General features: G+C 35.8%; 1 protein-coding gene and 1 non-coding gene across 4 annotated transcripts in view; one reads left to right on the top strand and one right to left on the bottom strand.

Annotated features, from left to right (window-relative positions):
• The window catches only part of RABGAP1L (RAB GTPase activating protein 1 like), a 783,585-nt gene that overhangs the window by 539,499 nt on the left and 223,522 nt on the right, over positions 1-20,564 (bottom strand). For all 3 annotated transcript variants that reach the window (XM_059936839.1, XM_059936821.1, XM_059936830.1), the window contains exon 11: positions 2,872-3,013. In XM_059936839.1, coding sequence (XP_059792822.1) covers positions 2,872-3,013 — 142 coding nt within the window. The remainder of the gene's footprint in view (positions 1-2,871; positions 3,014-20,564) is intronic.
• TRNAW-CCA (transfer RNA tryptophan (anticodon CCA)) lies at positions 244-316 on the top strand. Its single transcript has one exon. It is a non-coding gene; the product is annotated as a tRNA-Trp (tRNA).

Here is a 20,564-nt window from a genome sequence, read left to right as displayed (position 1 = left end):
CTCCTCCAAGCTTTCAATCCCACCCAATGAAGTCTTCAGATAACTATATCCCCCAGATAATATCCGACTCTTCCTAAGAAACTCTTAGCCAGAATTGACCAGACAAGCCTAATTCCTGACCCACAGAAACCATGAGATAATAAATGTTTTTTAAGTCAAAAAAAAAAAAAATTACTTCCAACCACATGTAAAAATTTAAATAGATCACAGACAAATCATTAAGGAAAAAAACTGACAGGGAATTCCCTGGTGGTCCAGTGGTTAGGACTCCATGCTTCCACTGCAGGGGGCCCAGGTTCGATCCCGGGTCAGGGAACTAAGATCTCTCATGCTGCATGGCACAGCCAAAAAAAATGACAAATTAGACTTCACAAAAATTAAACTTTTGTTTCTCAAAAGACACTGTTCATTTCTTTTTATGGCTGAGTAATATTCCATTGTATATATGTGCCACATCTTCTTTATCTATTCATCTGTCAATGGACACTTAGGTTGCTTCCATGTCCTGGCTATTGTAAATAGAGCTGCAGTGAACACTGTGGTACATGACTCTTTTTGAATTATGGTTTTCTCAGGGTATATGCCCAGTAGTGGGATTGCTGGGAGTGAGGTGGATGGACCTAGAGTCTGTCATACAGAGTGAAGTAAGTCAGAATGAGAAAAACAAATACCATATGCTAACACATATATATGGAACCAAAAAAAAAAAAAGTGGTTATGAAGAACCTAGGGGCAGGACGGGAATAAAGACACAGACATAGAGAATGGACTTGAGGACACAGGGAGCGGGAAGGGTAAGCTGTGATGAAGTGAGAGAGTGGCATGGACTTACATACACTACCAAATGTAAAATAGATAGCTAGTGGGAAGCAGCCGCATAGCACAGGGAGATCAGCTCCATGCTTTGTGACCACCTAGAGGGGTGGGATCGGGAGGGTGGGAGGGAGGCACAAGAGGGAAGAGATATGGGGATATATGTGTAAGTATAGCTGATTCACTTTGTTATAAAGCAGAAACTAACACACCGTTGTAAAGCAATTATACTCCAATAAAGATGTTAAAAAAAAAAGAAGATATTGTTCAGAATATGAAAAGGCAAACTACAGAGAGGGAGAAAATATTTGCAAAACATATCCGATAAAGGACCTTTGCCAACGTATGTAAAGAAATCTTAAAAATCAACAAGGAGACAAATAACCCAATTTTAAAATGGGAAACAGATTTGAATAGAGTCTTGACCAAGAAGATAAACAGATGGCAAATACCATAGAAAAAGATGCACGACAGCATTAGTCATTAGAGAAATTCAACTTAATATCACAAGATACGATTATACACCCTCTAGAATGGCTAAAATTTTAAAAACTGACAGTGCCGAATGTTGATAAGGATACAAAGCAACTGACTCATCAGGAAGGAAAATGGCACAGCTACTTTGAAAAACAGCTCAGTTGTTTCCTACAAAGTTATCAACATACACTTACTGTAAGACATAGCCATTCCACTCCTAGGTGTTTACCCAAGAGAAATGAAAGCACATATTCACCAAAGACTCATACTCAAATGTTCATAGCAGCTCTATTCCTAATAGCCAATAGCTAAAAACAACTAAAAGGTCCATTAACTGGTGAATTGATAGGTAAACAAATCGTGGCATATCTTTACAACAGATTACTACTAACAATAAAAAGGAACCACCTATTGATACAACATACATAAATCTCAAAAGTATTACGCTATGTGAAAGATGCTATGTATCAATACAAAAGCCTGTACTATATGATTCATTTTATATGAAATTGTAGAAAAGGCAAAACATGGTGACAGAACACAGATCAGTGATTGACAAAGACCACAAGTGAGGGGAAAAGATGGACTGTAAAGGGGCATGAGGGAAATTTGGCCAGGGGGGAGGGTGGAGGGAGGGGTGGTTAATGGAAATGTTTTATGTCATGATTCTTGTGGTAGTTGTACAGATGTATATCTATTTGTCAAAATTTGATGAACCATACAGTTAAAATGTGTACATTCTATTGTATGTAATTTATACCTTCATAAATTTTTTAAATGAAAACACTCAGAATAATGTCTAGCATACTAAGCACTCAACAAATATTAGCTAAAAATAACTTATTTTTATGGCAATCAAAGAAAGGAATGGTTTCATAGAGAGAAAGACTGAGAATTCTAAAATGCCCTTTTCAAAGATAACATAAATTAAGAAATTTTCTTTTAATAAACCCTACCCTGTAAGCAGATAATATAAAGGTTAAAAGTAAAGATCTGTCATTTAGCTCTAATTTCTATAAAAAGTACTGAGCACAGAGCCAAATGAAGTGTGACTCTCGTGAGGTTGGTTAGCATCTCTCAGCAGCATTCAAGTAGTAAACAGAGCAGATACCAGCTAGTATTTCAAAAAAGTGAATGGTAACTGAAAAGGCAACAACAAAAAAAAAGTCAGAACTGAATGTCAAATGAGGAGTAGGACATGACATATCACTGAAATTCTAAAAACACTTGAGAGAATTTGAAATTTCTCATTAAACACTTCAAAAGTACTTAAAATAGGGAGCAAGACAGCAAAGTTAGGCTGTCAAATTTAAATAGTTGCATAAGTGGGACTGGGGAGTATTCAACCAAGGAACCAAATAGACCAAATTCTCTTCTGCATCTAGTAGAATCTAGTCTAAGAGTAGCAGAGACTACAGAGAATCACCACTCCTCGCTCTATCCCTCCCGTAGGCACGTGCGTGCGCACATGCACACACACACACACACACACACACATACACACACACCACACACATCGTTGAGGATTATAAGTAAAGCAGCTATGTAAAGAGAGGGAACTGAATAAATTTCACTTCTTACCCTCTTCTGCTTCATCCTCCTGGGGTGACAATGGGCCCCCTCCACTAGTAGGAGTGATTGGTTCCTCCTTCTCAGACTCTCGCTGTAGACTCACCACCTCATATATTGCATCTCCAGCATTGGTATGGCCTTTTCCCTCAGACTGAGAAAGATATAAACACATGTTTCAACATTAGAAATTTGAAGGAGGGACTTCCCTGGTGGTCCAGTGGTTAAGACTCCATGCTCCCAATGGAAGGGGCCCAGGTTCAATCCCTGGTTAGGGAACTAGATCCCATATGCTGCAACTAAGACCCAGTGCAGCCAAATAAACAAATTTTTTTTTAAAAAAAGGAAACTTGAAGAAAACATTGAAAGATAGTATCTTTCAGTGGTCATTAAAAAGAGCTAAAATGAAGAGCAGCATGTCATGTTTGATCTACAGCATGTCTGAAGTTGAGAAAAATTTTTGAAGTATATCGTTCTTCACATAATATTCTAAATGTATGGTTCTTTTAGTATTATTTTAACCAATACAATGAAACCTACTAACCATTTTGAGAAAACTCAATTTCTTTTATCAGAAAAACCTGAGACACCACAGATTCCAGGGCAGACAGATAAGCAAGTGATGCTGGATTCTCAGGACTGACTACCTTGCTCTGAGGTAAAGAGATACCAGCTATATCCCTCAGCTAATTCATGGAAGTAGATACTTTTCACCTTAAAAATGGTTTATATTCTAAATGGCCTTTGGTTAAGGAGGAAAAATTAAGGCAACAGACAATTAACCAACCTAGCATGGCCTACAAAGCCGTAGATAAATTGGATCTTGCCTCTCTCTCAAGCCTCATCTCACACCCAAAGACTGTTACTACATTTCAGCCACTCCGGCCTTGTTTCAGCTCTGGGAATTTTAAATTCTTTCCCCACTCAAGGTCTTGGGACATCCTTTTCTCTCTGCCAATACAGCTTTTCCCCCTACTCTTTGCTAACTCCCATCAATCCTGGATCCTTACCTCGTAATGTCACTTTACAAAGAATCTAAACTAAGTTTCCATGTTTTTGATTCCCAGCATACCTTGTCCTTCTCCTTCACTGAACTTACTACAATATAACTAAACATATTTCTTATTATTATATTTATTTGTTTAATGGCTATCTCATCCAGAAGAGAGGAAGCATCATATGCACAAGGATTATGTTGACTTTCAATCAGAAATAATATGGTATCTGACACATAGAAGGTACTCAACAAATATCAGTGGAATGAATGACTAGACTAATGGTAAAACATGAATTTTAGAGTCAAATAGATCTGAATCTGAACTCAAATTTCACTACTAATAAGAGTGTGCTCTTGGACAAAACACTTAACTTTGCTGAGTCAAAGTATCTATATCAATAAAATGGAAATAAACCACCTTAAAATTATTCAGAAGATTAAATATAACAATACTTTGAACATAAACCAAAGTGCCTGGAACAAATTTTTACTACTATTATTATTATTTCAATGTTTATACCACCATACTAGACTCTAAACAAAATAAGAATAATATAAATCTAACTTTACACCTAAAGGAACTAGAGAAAGAAGAACAAACAAAACCCAAAGTTAGCAGAAGGAAGGAAATCATAAAGATCAGAGCAGAAATAAATGAAATAGAAACAAAGAAAACAAGAGCAAAGATCAATAAAACTAAAAGCTGGTTCTTTGAGAAGTTAAACAAAATTAATAAACCATTAGTTAGACTCATCAAGAAAAAGAGGAAGAGGACTCAAATCAACAAAATTAGAAATGATAACAGAGAAGTTACAACAGACACCACAGAAATACAAAGCATCCTAAGAGACTACCACAAGCAACTCTATGCCAATAAAATGGATAACCTGGAAAAAATGGACAAATTCTTAGAAAGGTATAACCTTCCAAGACTGAACCAGGAAGAAATAGAAAATATGAACAGACCAATCACAAGTAATGAAATTGAAACTGTGATTAAAAATCTTCCAACAAACAAAAGTCCAGGACCAGATGGCTTCACAGGTGAATTCTATCAAACATTTAGAGAAGAGCTAACACCCATCCTTCTCAAACTCTTCCAAACAATTGCAGAGAAAGGAACACTCCCAAACTCATTCTATGAGGCCACCATCACCCTGATACCAAAACCAGACAAAGATACTACAAAAAAAGAAAATCACAGATCAATATCACTCATGAATATAGATGCAAAAATCCTCAACAAAATACTAGCAAACAGAATCCAACAACACATTAAAAGGATCATACACCATGATCAAGTGGGATTTATCCCAGGGATGCAAGGATTCTTCAATATACGCAAATCAATCAATGTGTTACACCATATTCACAAACTGAAGAATAAAAACCATATGATCATCTCAATAGATGCAGAAAAAGCTTTCGACAAAATTCAACACCCATTTATGATAAAACCTCTCCAGAAAGTGGGCATAGAGGGAATCTATCTCAACATAATAAAGGCCATATATGACAAACCCACAGCAAACATCACTCTCAATGGTGAAAAATTGAAACCATTTCCTCTAAGATCAGGAACAAGACAAGGATGTCCACTCTCACCACTATTACTCAACATAGTTTTGAAAGTCCTAGCCACGGCAATCAGAGAAGAAAAAGAAATAAAAGGAATCCAAATCAGAAAAGAAGAAGTAAAGCTGTCACTGTTTGCAGATGACATGATACTATACATAGAGAATCCTAAGGATGCCACCAGAAAACTACTAGAGCTAATCAATGAATTTGGTAAAGTTGCAGGATACAACATTAATGCACAGAAATCTCTTGCATTCCTATACACTATTGATGAAAAATCTGAAAGAGAAATTAAGGAAACACTCCCATTTACCATTGCAACAAAAGAATAAAATACCTAGGAATAAACCTACCTAGGGAGACAAAAGACCTGTATGCAGAAAACTATAAGACACTTATGAAAGAAATTAAAGATGATACAAACAGATAGAGAGATATACCATGTTCTTGGATTGGAAGAATCAATATTGTGAAAATGACTATACTACCCAAAGCAATCTACAGATTCAATGCAATCCCTATCAAGTTACCAACAGCATTTTTTACAGAACTAGAACAAAAAATCTTAAAATTTGTATGAAGACACAAAAGACCCCCAACAGCCAAAGCAGTCTTGAGGGGAAAAAAACGGAGCTGGAGGAATCAGGCTCCCTGACTTCAGACTATACTACAAAGCCACAGTAATCAAGACAATATGGTACTGGCACAAAAACAGAAATACAGATCAATGGAACAGGATAGAAAGCCCAGAGATAAACCCACACACCTATGGTCAACTAATCTATGACAAAGGAGGCAAGTATATACAATGGAGAAAAGACAGCCTCTTCAATAAGTGATGCTGGGAAAACTGGACAGCTACATGGAAAAGAATGAAATGAGAACACTCCCTAACACCATACACAAAAATAAACTCAAAATGGATTCGAGACCTAAATGTAAGACCGGACACTATAAAACTCTTAGAGGAAAACATAGGAAGAACACTCTTTGACATAAATCACAGCAAGATCTTTTTTGATCCACCTCCTAGAGTAATGGAAATAATAAATGGATTAATCTCCAAAATATATAAACAGCTCATGCAGCTCAATGTTAAAAAAAACAAACAACCCAATCCAAAAATGGGCAGAAGACCTAAATAGACATTTCTCCAAAGAAGACATACAGATGGCCAAGAAGCACATGAAAAGCTGCTCAACATCACTAATTATTAGAGAAATGTAAATCAAAACTACAATGAGGTATCACCTCACACCAGTTAGAATGGGCATCATCAGAAAATCTACAAACAACAAATGCTGGAAAGGGTGTGGAGAAAAGGGAACCCTCTTTCACTACTGGTGGGAATGTAAATTGATACAGCCACTATGGAGAACAGTATGGAGGTTCCTTAAAAAACTAAAAATATAACTACCATACGACCCAGCAATCCAACTACTGGGCATATACCCTGAGAAAACCATAATTCAAAAGGACATATGTACCCCAATGTTCACTGCAGCACTATTTACAATAGCCAAGACATGGAAGCAACCTAAATGCCCATCAACAGACGAATGGATAAAGAAGATGTGGTACATATATACAATGGAATATGACTCAGCCATAAAATGGAATGAAATTGGGTCATTTGTAGAGATGTGGATGCATCTAGAGACTGTCATACAGAGTGAAGTAAGTCAGAAAGAGAAAAACAAATATCGTATATTAATGCATATATGTGGAATCTAGAAAAATGGTACAGATGAACTGGTCTGCAGGGCAGAAATAGAGACACAGATGTAGAGAACAGACATATGGACACCAAGGGGGAAAAGTGGTGGGGGTGGTGGGGGTGGGGTGGTGGTGTGATGAATTGGGCGATTAGGATTGACATGTATACACTGATGTGTGTAAAATGGATAACTAATGAGTACCTGCTGTATAAAAAAATAAATAAAATTCTAAAAATCAAAGAAAAAATAATATAGGCATAGATAGAGAAATAATATCTCTAATATCTACCTGTACTGTAATCCATTTAAATTATAAAAATAAAACTACTTCAATTATTCACTGTTTTCAAGAATTACTTTTGAACCATAAATCAAATTTTGGGTGCATTTTCAAATCATTTAGCAAATAATGAAATGTAAAACTGTCTACTACATTAAACATAGAAAAAAAAAGAAGACAGCCATGAAAAGTTAAGTGGTTACGTTTAAACCAACCAAATTTTTATTGCATTTCTGCTATATTTAAGAAACAAAGACCTCAAACCCTAGAGCAACCATTAAAATAATTATATAAAGAAATATAATAAAAATGAAATACTAACTGTTCAAATAATCCAAAAGATGACAGCAAAGGAGAAATAAAGAAATGTAAAATAAGAAACAAGTAGGAAACAAATAATAAAATGGTAAACTTAAACATATCAATATTTATGTTAAATATAAACTGCCTAAACAATTAAAAAACAGAATTCTCAGATTATGTTTAAAAAAAGAAAACTATTTTCTGTCTACAAAAAAACCCACTTTAAATATAGTGACATAGGCAAGTTGAAGAGCTTAGAAGACATACCATGAAAACACTAATCAAAAGAAAGCTGAAGAGACTATATTAATAAAAGACAAAGCAGACTACCAAGCAAGAAAAAAAAATCACTACGTATAAAGAAGGACACTGCACCATGTTAAAAGGATGAATCCAACAAGAACACATAAGAATCTTGTAAGTGTATGCACCTAACAACAGGCTCTCAAATATATGAAGCAAAAAATTCATAGAAATGAAAGGAGATGGACCAATTCACATTTATAATTGGAGACGTGAACATTCCTCTCACAGTAATGAAAAGAAGTTTACAAAAATTCAGCAATGTTATAGAAGAACTGAACACCATCAACAGCAGGATCTGATATTTATATACCACTCCACCGAATAACAGCAGAGTACACATTCTTTTCAAATGCACATGGAACATTCACCAAAACAAACCATTTCCTGGATTATAAAACAAACTTTAAGAAAATTTTTAAATGTGAAATAATATGTTTAGTGACCGTGATACAAGTAAACTGGAAATCAACGACAGAAATACATCTGAAAAATCCCCAAATACTTGGGAATAAAATAACACACTTCTAAATACTCCATGGATCTAAGCCAAAGAGGAAGGCTCAAATTAGAAAATATTTTGAACCGAACAAAAATACAATAAATCAAAATTAGTGGGATACATCTAAACAGTGTACATAGGGAGATTTAGAGCTATAAATGCTTATAAGTATTTCAAGTGAGGCATCCAAAAATCAATAACCTAAACTTCCACCTTAAGAAACTCGGAAAAGAAGTGCAAAATAATCTAAAACTAGCAGAAGTGAGAAAATAAAGATAACAGCACAACTCAATAAAACCGGGGGCAGAAAAAATTAAAAATCAATGAAACCAAAAGGTAGTTCTTTACAAAGACCAATAAACTGATAAACCTCTAGCTAAATTCACAAAGTGAAAAAGAAAGAAGAAACAAATTACCAATACCAGGAACAAAAGAGTGGCTATCACTACAGACCCCATGACATCAAATGGATAATAAATAAATACTGCAAATGGCCCTATGCATATTAATTGGACAACTTAGAAAAAATGCACCAAGTTTAAGGTGTACAGCATAATGATCTGATACACTATATCAATATATATTACAAAATAACTACCACAATAACATCCTTCACCTCACATAGTTACTCTTGGTAATTTACTGATTATACTTTTTTTTTTCAATTGAAGTATAGTTGATTTACAATGTTTCAGGTATACAGCAAAGTGATTCAGTTTTATATGCATGTGTGTATGTGTGTGTGTATATATATATGTGTGTATATATATATATATATATATATATATATATATATATATATATTCTTTTCCAGATTTCTTTCAATTATACATTATTACAAGATATTGAATATAGTTCCCTGTGCTATACAGTAGGTCCTTGTTTTTATCTAATTTATATAGTAGTGTGTATCTGCTAATCCCAAATTCCCAATTTATCCATTCCAACTGATTATACTTTGATTTAAACAGGTTCAAATCAACATGCATCTTCAAAAGGGAATTTTCCTTTTATGCTTTTTAACTCTAATAACTGATAAAAGACTTTGCCTCCAACTGAAAGGAATGTTAAGGCACCTGAAAGCAAAGAAGAGATTTGGGAGGAGGACAAAAAGAAAGTTATTTTAACATTAAACCTATATTTAGCCCAGAGCCCATAAAAAGCCTAAATGAGGCCTGTGCTAGGAAAAAAGATCTAAGAAAGGGCAGCTACTTCTACTTCCAGCCTGGCTCATGCTCTCCTAGAGAGGAAAGAAGAGGTGGCTCACTTTCCGCTATTAAGGGCCAAGCCACAGGAGCTTCTGAGAGCAGATAAGACTGTGATGAACTTTTGTCATTCCCTAAAACCTACCCTTTTCTTCAGACAAGCCTCCTCCCTCTAAACTATCTCTTGACTGAAAACACAAAACAGGATGATGGCCTTTGGAGAACAGACTTGTCAAGAGAGAAGCTTCTCCTCCCCCTTAACACTTGACCTCCAGTCTTATTTTAGGTCTCTTGGACATTATGACTCTGCCTCTCATTTCTCTGTAACTTCCCCTTGTAGGGGAGCAAAATTTGCCACCCCAAAATGTCTCTTTGGCATGCAAATTATTTAGAGATGGAACAAATCAAGGCCAAAAAGACTCAGGAAAAATCTTTGACCTTCTCCCTAACTGCCTAAATTTAGATAGAGGGCCTGTTCGTGGAACAGAGCTGCAATAAGAGATGTCTGCAAAGGATATGGGCTAGGTGTGCTGGGGGAAACTCAGCAGGGCCTAGAGGTCACAGTCCATTCTGTGTCCCACTGTCTCTGCATGGCCCAGCAAACATCTATTTACCAAATATTTGCTTTTCCATCTCCATGCGAACTGCCTTTTTTCCCTCTGAAGTTCCAAAACACTACCCCCAACATCCTCTTTTGTCTTCAACTGAAGATGGTATTGAAGGAAGGGCTTCAGCCATTTTGGAGAATTACTCAGTTTTCCTGGGTCTCTACCATGTATACATGTTACTAAACTTTTGTTTGATTTTCTCCTGTTAATCTATCTCATGTCAATGTAATTCTTAGGCCAGCCAGAAGAACCTAAAAGAGTAGAGGAAAATTTCTTCCACCCTAACACCCTTCTCTCCTGTTTCATGAGACTTCTCTTTTCTGAAGGTAAATTTTATTCCTAGCAGACGCAAAAAAAAAAAACCAAAAAAAACAGGTAAAGTACTTGGAACAGTACTCAGCACATAGTAAGTGCTATAGAAGTGTTACTTCTGGTTACTGTTTTGTGCTGTTAAATGATATAACACTTTGAGGCATGAGATGTCTAACCTGTGGTACAATATGCAGAATAACTAAGAAGCAAAAGTGGCTTCCATATCCTATTCTAGTGCTCTTCTAGAAATCTTTCTGGGCAAATAATTATGTTAATAACAATAAGGATAGCAAGCATTCAATCCTGGCAGCAACCCAAGCTCATCCCTTGAAAGGTCTTTTTCCCTGGATCTTCATTTGGTAAGTCCCCTCTTGTCACTCAGACGCCAGACATTTAAATGACACTTTCTTACAGAGGCCTTCCTTGACCACCCAATATCCACCAAGTCATCATAGCACTCTGTTACTATCTGCTATCTTGCCATTTGTTTGCCTGCCCGTCTGTCCCCTCCATGTATCCTCCATACATAGAATGTAAGCTTCATGAAGCAGGGACTTCATCTGCAGCATTTACCACTATATCCCCAATGTCTACAATAGTGATCTGTCAGAGCAGGCACTTAATAAATGTTTATTTAATTAATAAGTAAATGAGCAAACAACGCTACATGGTAGGTATTATTTTTACCTGCATTTTACACATGAAGAAGTTGAAGCTCATGGACACAACTACCAAATGACAGAATGGGGAACTAGCCTCATGCCTACTATCAGAATCAAATCATTAATATTTGGGGTTACCCTTTTGTGTCACTTTACAGTCTACAAAGTGATAGCACAGACAGTATCTTACATGCTCAAATATACTGCAGGGGAGCAGAATTTGTCACCCCAAAATATGCCACATTAGCATGAAACCAAGCAGGACCCTATGGGGCGCTCTAGGGCAGGAGTCTCCAATCCCCGTACTAGTCCACAGCCTGTCAGGAGCCGGGCCGCACAGCAGGAGGTGAGCAGTGGGTGAGTGAGCAAAGCTTCCTCTGCCACTCCCCATCGCTCCCCATCGCTTTCATTACCGCCTGAACCATCACCCACCCCCACCCCGGTCCGTGGAAAAATTGTCTTCAAAGAAACCGGTCCTGGGTGCCAAAAAGGTTGGGGACTGCTGCTCTAGGGTACAAATCCTTTCCGTGTTCCCCATTTCTTGTTTGTAGGAAATGAGCTTCATTCAGCCTCCCAGATCTTCCCTGAGTACCAAAGGGAAGATTCAAACAGTTACTAATTAGGGAAGGGTGGGAATGCAGAAAGAAATGAGGAACAATCAAGAAACAACAGTGCAGCATAGGACAGAGACGTGGTTCTTGCTCAAGGAATATACATAACAACATATCTTTGAGTTCTTCTGCAGGAACTAAGGCCCCCCCCACCCACCCAGGTAGAGCACCAGATTCCTGGAACACCACCCTGTTACCTCACCACCAACCAATGAGAAGAAAGTCTGGACACAGTGGAAGATAACACAGACTCTGATCCCCTCCCCAAATGATTAAATGCGATTAACTTCCCCTTTCTCCCTTTAAAAAACTTTCATGGTCAAGCAGAATCTTAGGAATTGGTTCTTGGACATGAGTCTGCCTTCTCCCCAGGTTGCCGGCCTCCTGAATAAAGCAACCTTTCCTTTCTAAACAACGAGTATTGGCTTTCACATGAGTATTGGCTTTCGAGCAGCGAGCGGCGAGCAGCCAAACATGAGTTCAGTGACAAGCATAAGGATTACTATTTTGAGCTAAAGGCAATCAAAACCTAGCAGATTCAGGAAAGCTCTTTTACCTCTCCCTCAATTGCCTAAATTTACAGAGCAAAGGAAGAGAGCTATTACCAGAGATACCTTTTTACCTAAGAAACTTATCTGTATAATAGGGCAACCTTTGTTTTCCAAACATCTGTCCCTTCTTGTGAATGGCCTCCCTCCCCTTTGTATCCATAGATCCCTCCCCTTTCTTTGGCTCAGGATGGTATATAAGTTTCAATTACCAGCAACCTTTTGTGTCTTCATATCTTTATGGTGCTCCCATATGTACATAATTAAATTTTCCTCCTGTTAATCTGTCTTATATTTATTTAAATATTAGATAAGCCAAAGAATCTAAAAGGGAAGAAGGGAAATTTTTTCCACCCCTACAATATTCCCTCTGTGCTGTGATCACAGAAAACGACTCACATATACCCTCAAAGGAACTCCTTTTAACCACCACTTTGTGTCATTCTACTACTATTGTCCCTCCTTTTTCTAAACCCCACAGCATTCTGTACATTATTTTCACCTAGTATTTATCATAACCCTCCTTGTAAAATGGTAATCTTTATATATTTCCTTATTAATAGGAGGTGACACAAAGTTCCTTTGGGGATAAGGTTGTATTTTAAATATCTTATCCTTGCTGTGCCACTACAATAGATATTATAAATTAACTTTGAATTAACTTGACTACAACAGTCATGGAATTATTTGTGCTAAAAACTGTTTATATAATTCACTAATTCAAATGGCATAGAATTTTACAGATGAAAAAAAAATTCAGGAATACTATTAACCCACATACACTACGTATCTACACTGGAATAGGTGATTCCTTCTCAATCAAATGTAAATTTCACTATGTCTTTTTAGGCCAGATGCTCCAATAACTAAACATAACTTAATTTTTTATTATTATTAGAGTTTAAAAATCTCCATAATAAGCAGCAACACTTTTTTCAGAAAATTTGTTCATCGTGATAATCAGATATGCTAATAGAAATTATTTAAATTATTTAAACCTTACTAATTCTACAACATGTGCTTTGTATCTGAAGAAATGTCAATCTACACTAAAAGATGTTGTGCTGGCCTCAAAATGTTCTGGATTTCCTAAACTAATCTAATGTAAACAACATTTCTTAAGAGTATCTTTAAAATGAATATTATATAAGCATTTCTTTCTTCATAACACTGTTTTTTCTCAATTGCCTCAAATTGTTCTTTGTAGTTTATCACACATCCCCAAATTAAGCAGGAATTCAAGAACCACCCCCTACATGTTTTCAATGCTGCTGACTCAGCTGACCCCTTGACAACTGAACTCTATTTTACACTAACTTCATCTAAGCAGCTAAATCTGCTCCTATTTTTCTTGAAACTCTATAGTATTCATAAATGCCTAATTTATAAAATAAAAGATCACTGAGTTCAATGAAGTTAAGTGTTGCATCTTCCAAGCTCCCATCTCCATATGCTTCTACTCTTTTATGCCTAACATAACTACTGTTATCAATTTTTACTACATTTTGGCACAAGCAAAAAGTAGAAAATATTTTTATGAAGAACAACACAGCTAAAAATGTTGCACACCATTACTGTGAACAAAAGCAGGTACTTCTGTCCATAAAAAATAATTTCATTTCAAAATTTCAAACAAGTAGTATTTTAAGAGTAAGACCATAGTCTTAAGTACAAGAATATTATCTGGACCTAAAGTAAGTATATCTGACTATGAAATAAGCAAAATTTCATTATTAAATATCAATTAGGTTGCTACTTCCCCATCATGCCCAAGTAGCTCTTCCTTGTCACATTTTTCTCCAGGTGATAAGCCTTTTGTTTTATTTATTAAATCTTCAACACACTAAAAGTCTTTAGATATGAGGATCATTTATTCCTCACTAATAGGCCACTTGGTAATGTGGCCTTGGTAATGTAGTAATGTGTAATTTCTTAAACTCCACAAATGAAAGACAAGGGAAAGGAATGCTAACACTTAATGAAAGGATCCCAAGTCACTGTGCTTGCCATCTTGCTTTTCTTAACAACTGGCATATTACTTTTTAAATGCATTGCAAAAGAGTATATGTACATAAGGATTCTCTCCTTTCTGGCTTACCATTTCAAATCTTTAAATACTAATTTTTCAGAATAAATCCTTTTCAATCAACTAATAACTCCTCAAGTTTTCAATGAAGGCCTATAATAACCGACCTATTCTCATTTCAGTACCCAGAATGAAATACTGCTTTATTCAATTTTATTTCCTTTGATGTAGTCTCATAGTAAGATACATTGTATAGTACAATACAAAGCAAATCTGAAAGTAAGTGGTAACACCTAAATGTCTTATCGTTCTTTAGGCAAAATACAACCAGAAGAATATAAAATTATTCTATGATTTTAAAAATTACAAAACAAAACAAAACAAAACAAAAACACTACTACAAAGGTTATAACTTTCCTATCAAAGAATCCTGCCAATAAACATCTTATGATGGGACTCACAGCATTTATTTTCAGTAATAGGAAAAGGAAGAAATAATAATTCATCAAATTACTTCTTTGGCAATTTATTAGTGTAGCAACAGGTGATGTCACTATAGTTTAAAGTTATGAGTATCTTCAATATGAATTCTATTTTGGGGTACTTCAAAACTGTCATTTAAAAAATCACTTTGAAATGACAGAATAATAAGCACATAAAATTTGAAGCAGCAGAACCTTCCAAAATTCTAATTTTGCTTTCAGCTGTTTTGAAAGTCCTCCCATGAATTAATAAATTTTTTAAAAAAGAAAATATCAAGTGATGCATAATTTCTTTTTTATTGAGATATAACTGACATATAACATTATGTAAAGTGTACAACGTGTTGATACATTTATATACTGCAATACGATTACCACTGTAGCATTAGCTAACACCTCTATCATGTCACATCTTTATCATTTCTTTCTTGTGGTGAGAACAATTATGATCTAGTCTATTAGCAACTTTAAAATTTATAATACAGTACAGTCATTCCTTGCTATCTATGGAAAGATTGGATTCAGGACCCCTCCATGGACACAAAAATCTAAGGATGCTTGTGTCCCTTATATAAAATGACATAGTACAGTTGGCCCTATGTATCTGCAGGTTCTGCATCCACAGAGTCAACCAACCAGGAACTGATCCATGGACTGATCCACAGACTGATTAATGGTTGACTGAATCCACCCTTGAGGAATCCGTGGAAAAAGGGCACACTAGACTGCTGACTACAATCACTAAGCTGTGCATTAGACCTCCAGAACTTTTTTATCTACTAGTTGCCAGTTTGTACATAATATCTTAACTATACTATTTCTGAAGAAAGAAATTAGTTCACTTTCAAAATATCTGCTATGGCATTCCTCTAAATGTTGGCAACAAAAGGTTTTCAGCACTTGACTCCATATTTTGATGGGTATTCATTCAGCAAAATCACTAGCAGAGGGTTTGACTTCCAAACCCAGGAAAAATAGAGAGACTGAATTTTCTAAAATTCTAACTTTGTATATAAAAGTTGTATATAAAATAAAGTGTACCCTAATACTTTGGATTTGTACCCAGCTTCTCTTTTGTTCCCAGTTGCAGAGGTGAATTATGACATTTTGTCTCCCATTCAAGCCTCAATCAACTGCAGTCTAACTTCTGCCCCATTACTCCTCTGAAATTGTCCAAGTTTTACAGTCTAAGATCTTTGTCTCTTATTTACCAATCAAATCCTTAGCTAACCTTCCTGAAGTACCTAATGCTGCAGGCATTCTCTCCTGCTGGAAACAGTTTCCGCCCTCACCTTTCCTGGCCTTGTGCTCTTGTGATTTTACCCCTAGATCTGTGCTTATCCTTCTACATTCACTTGGCTCAATCCTCTTCCTATACCAATCTTTTCAATGTCTCCCCATTCAACACTTGGCCACAGGGTAATTTACCTACTCCTAGCCACAGTTCTCAAGCTTTAACCACTTTTAAAATCTTTATTTCCCAAGCTTAGGATACAAATATCCAACTGCTTACTAAACCTAATAGTTCCACAGAAATGTGAAATTCAGCGTATCTGAAACTCCGCTAGCTTTCCTCATGAGCCTCGAAACATTTCTCCTTGAAAGTCTATTTCTGTAACAGGGAAAAGCTAAATCGGACTCCAGGTTCCATCTGTTTCTTTGACTTTAACCTTTGCTTATTGTTGCTTTTGTTATTATAATCATACATAATGGCCTGCCTCAGGGAAACCTGCCCCTCTGCCTGAATGTTAAACTAAAGTGCCTCTGTTCAGTTCACAGGGAGACAACCTCACCCCACCCACCTGTGGATGTCTCAAGAAAGAAGAAGAAATTAACACATCCCCTCATGAGGTTGGCCATTCCACGGGGGTATTTGCAAAACTTATGGCCTTTTGACTTTACTTACTCAACTCCTCCCCCTCTCTGTGCTATAAAAGAAGCTGGCATCCAAATCCCGATAAGATGGTTTATCAGAGACACTAGCCTGGCATCTTCTCCGTCTGCCGGCTTTCTGAATAAAGTCATATTCCTTGCCTCAACACCTCGTCCCCGATTCATTGCAGCAAGCAGAGCAAGCTTGGAATCCGTAACATCTCAATCAAAGGATCAACAACCACCCAGTCACCTGAAAGTAATCTTAGATCCCTTGTTTTCCCTCAACCTCACGTCACATCAAACACCAGATCTTGATTCTTACTTCCCTAAGGCCTCTCAAATTCATCTTTTCTACTATCCCCACTGCCACCGCCTTTCTTCACGCCATCATTTCTCATCTTGGCCACAATAGCCTTCTTACTTCATATTTATTGCCTCCAATATCAATATCTTTTTCACTGCTGTCAGAGTGACCTTTCCCAATTATAAATATAGTGTCATTCACAGCTTAAAATCCTCCCAACCTGAGGATAAAGGACTAAGCATGGTACTGACCTACCTATTCAGAATAATGACCCACCATGCCCACTGATGCTTCGGCAATATCTAATTTCCTACAGAACTTGAACATATCATGTTACATCAGAGTTCTATGACCTGACTCAACTCTTGTCTCTGACTGAAATGCCCTCCTCTACCTTACCACACTCCAAAATCCTGACCTTTCTACCAGAGTTAGTTATTCATTTATTGGTTCATTTATTCATTCATTTATTTTAGGCTTAAGAAACAAAGGATTCTGCCCAAAAAGAATAGAGACTAGATAGAAGACAAACAAGTATTAATTAACATTAATAAAAACAATAATAGCTAACATTTACTGAACATGCACCAGGTGACAAGCACTGTCCTAAAGGGCCTTACATGAATTCATATTTATTCATCATGACAACTGTGATACTGTGATATAATAAGAAATATATATTTTGGTATTCATCCTGGCTCCTGAAACAGTGCCATAGCAATAAAGGCGAAAGAAACATCTTCTGTTATAATATTTGGTTTTTATCCCATTTCTGAAATAGTTCCAGAGCAATAAAGGTAAAAGGAGCATCTTTTGTTATTCCTAATGAGCTTCTTTCAAACACACTTGAATTTATGTTAATGCGGTGACTTTTGGAAAGCCCCTGAGGATACAGGGGGATGGGGAAGATGGATGCTAGAGGAATCAATCACATGATAGAAGGTTGGAACTTTCAGCCCCACTCCCCCAACCTCCAGGAAAGGGGAAGGAGCTGGTACTTGAGTTAATCACTAATAGCCAGTGATTTACTCAATTGTGCCTACAGAATGAAGCATCCATAAAAAACCCTAACTTAGGTGTTCAGAGAACTTCTGGGTTGGTGAACACATGGAGGTACTGAGAGGGTGGCGAGCATGTAAAGGGCATGGAAACTCCATACACCTTCCCCCATACCTTGCCCTGTGCATCTCTTCTAGCTGGCTGTTCTAGAGCTGTATCCTTTTATAATAAACTGGTAATCTACTAAGTAAACTGTTTTCCTGAGTTCTGTGAGTCATTCTAGCAAATTATCAAACCTGAGGAGGAGGTTGTGGGAACCTCCAAGTTATAGCTGGTTGGTCAGAAACACAGGTGACAACCTGGACCTGCAACTGGTGTCTGAAGTAAGGAAGAGGGGCACAGTCTAGTGGAACTGAGCCCTTAACCTGTGGGGTCTGTGCCTACTCCAGGTAGTTAGTGTCATAATTGTATTGTAGGCCATCCAATTGGTGTCCAATTGGAGAATTAATTGCTATAGGAAAAACACTCACCCATCTGGTGTCAGAAATGAAGTGGTGTGAATAGTAGTAAAGGAAACAGAGTTTTCTTGTAACAACTCTGAGAAGTTAGAAGGAAAGTTATAACCTTAAAAATTAAAAGATATTAGGAAAAAAAGTTTTTAAAAAAAATCAGTGATATAATCTTCATGTGAAGAAGCTAGAAAAACAAGTTAAATCCAAAGCAGAAAAAAAAAAGGAAATAAAAAAGAAAGCAAAAGGAATCAACAGAAGATAAAACAGAAAAACAATAGGGAAGTCAATGAACCCAACATCTGGTTCTTTGGGGGGGAATAAAATCAGTAAAATTAATAGACCTCTAGCTAGGCTGATAAAACAAAAAACAAGAGAGAATATATAAATTACCAATATCAGAAATAAAAGCAGATCCTACAGATCCTAAAAACATTAAAAATAAAAAGGTAATATTTTAAGCAATAAATTAAATATCCTTGATTAAACTGAAGATTCCTTGAAAGACACAAATCACCAAAAATGACTCAAGAAGAAATAAAAATAATAATAAACAGAACAACACAATATCTACTGAAGAAATTCAATTATACCACTAAAGTTAGAAACCATGTTCTTATTTGATATTCATTTAAATCAGTCTCACATTTATTGGAGCTGAATATTACAAGTGAATCTAATTTAATCTTTTTATTTCACATGAAATGGCCTCAAATAGTATTTTTAATGTTTTAGTACTAAGAAATTCTTAACTCATGGTACTTACCACTCAGTCACTCAACATCAGTAGTTTTAAAAATACGAAAATAACATTTAATAATAAAAATCCACTCTAATATATATATTCTTGAAATTTATATAAATATATAAATTCCAGTACTCTTGTTTATCTTGCCATATATATATATATATAGAAAAAGCTAATTTGAGGGGGCAGGGCGGGAGGGGGAAGCTAACTTTTTATCAAGTCTCAAGGAAGAAAAATTCACAGCATAATAATTTATTAATTGTCACTAGAATGATGACAACCACTTTGTATACAGCTCCTTTATTCACTCTTATGCAACTCTGAATAATCCTTTGGCTCAAAATGACAAATGAATTCTTTGATAGTCATTAACAATTAAGCTACCAAAAAAAAAAAAAAAGAAAAGAAAAGAAAGAAAGAAGGAAGGGAGAAAAATATCTCAGAATAAAATATGAAAATATGCTCAGGACACTAAAATTTTAAATATTGTTCATATTATCTTCATCAGAATATGCTACAAAAACTAAAAGAAAAAAAACAGTCTACACAGTAATAAAAGCTGTGTCAAACCACAGCTCTAATAATTTTATGAAAGATGAAAACCACAACAATTTCAAAGCATCTAATATATGAAGCCTAACTGAGCAATGACAAGTTTTTTTTTAATATGAAAATGGTTAAGTGGCTTCTATATTTGTTCACTGAACTGATGCTTGCTTTTACCACATTACATTTTGCATATTATAGTATATGAAGCAACAAGCATTTTTTTAAACTTGGGAGAGAGGGAGCACTGAACAGGATGAAAAGGATTTCCATCACTCAAAGAATATTTTACTCTGATTTCATAAAATGGACACTACTAGAACTCAAATTATTTTTCACTGTTACCTTCTTCCTTTATTACATAACAAAAAGTGTATTTTACCTACTTATACTGCCTAATTTAAGAACTTCACAGAAACCCTACTTTTGTTCATTTAATATTAAAATAATTTTATAACCTTACTAATAAGTCAAACAACACCTTCACATAATATTATATAGGTAGAAATAACTATAACAATTAGTCATGTATTACTTCATAATTTTTTCACTATTACTTTATAAAGATACAATGTTTCTGTGCCCTTTC

This window comes from Balaenoptera ricei, chromosome 1 (assembly GCF_028023285.1).
Source record: "Balaenoptera ricei isolate mBalRic1 chromosome 1, mBalRic1.hap2, whole genome shotgun sequence".
Lineage (NCBI taxonomy): Eukaryota > Metazoa > Chordata > Mammalia > Artiodactyla > Balaenopteridae > Balaenoptera > Balaenoptera ricei.
This window is presented reverse-complemented; position numbering and strand designations above follow the sequence as displayed.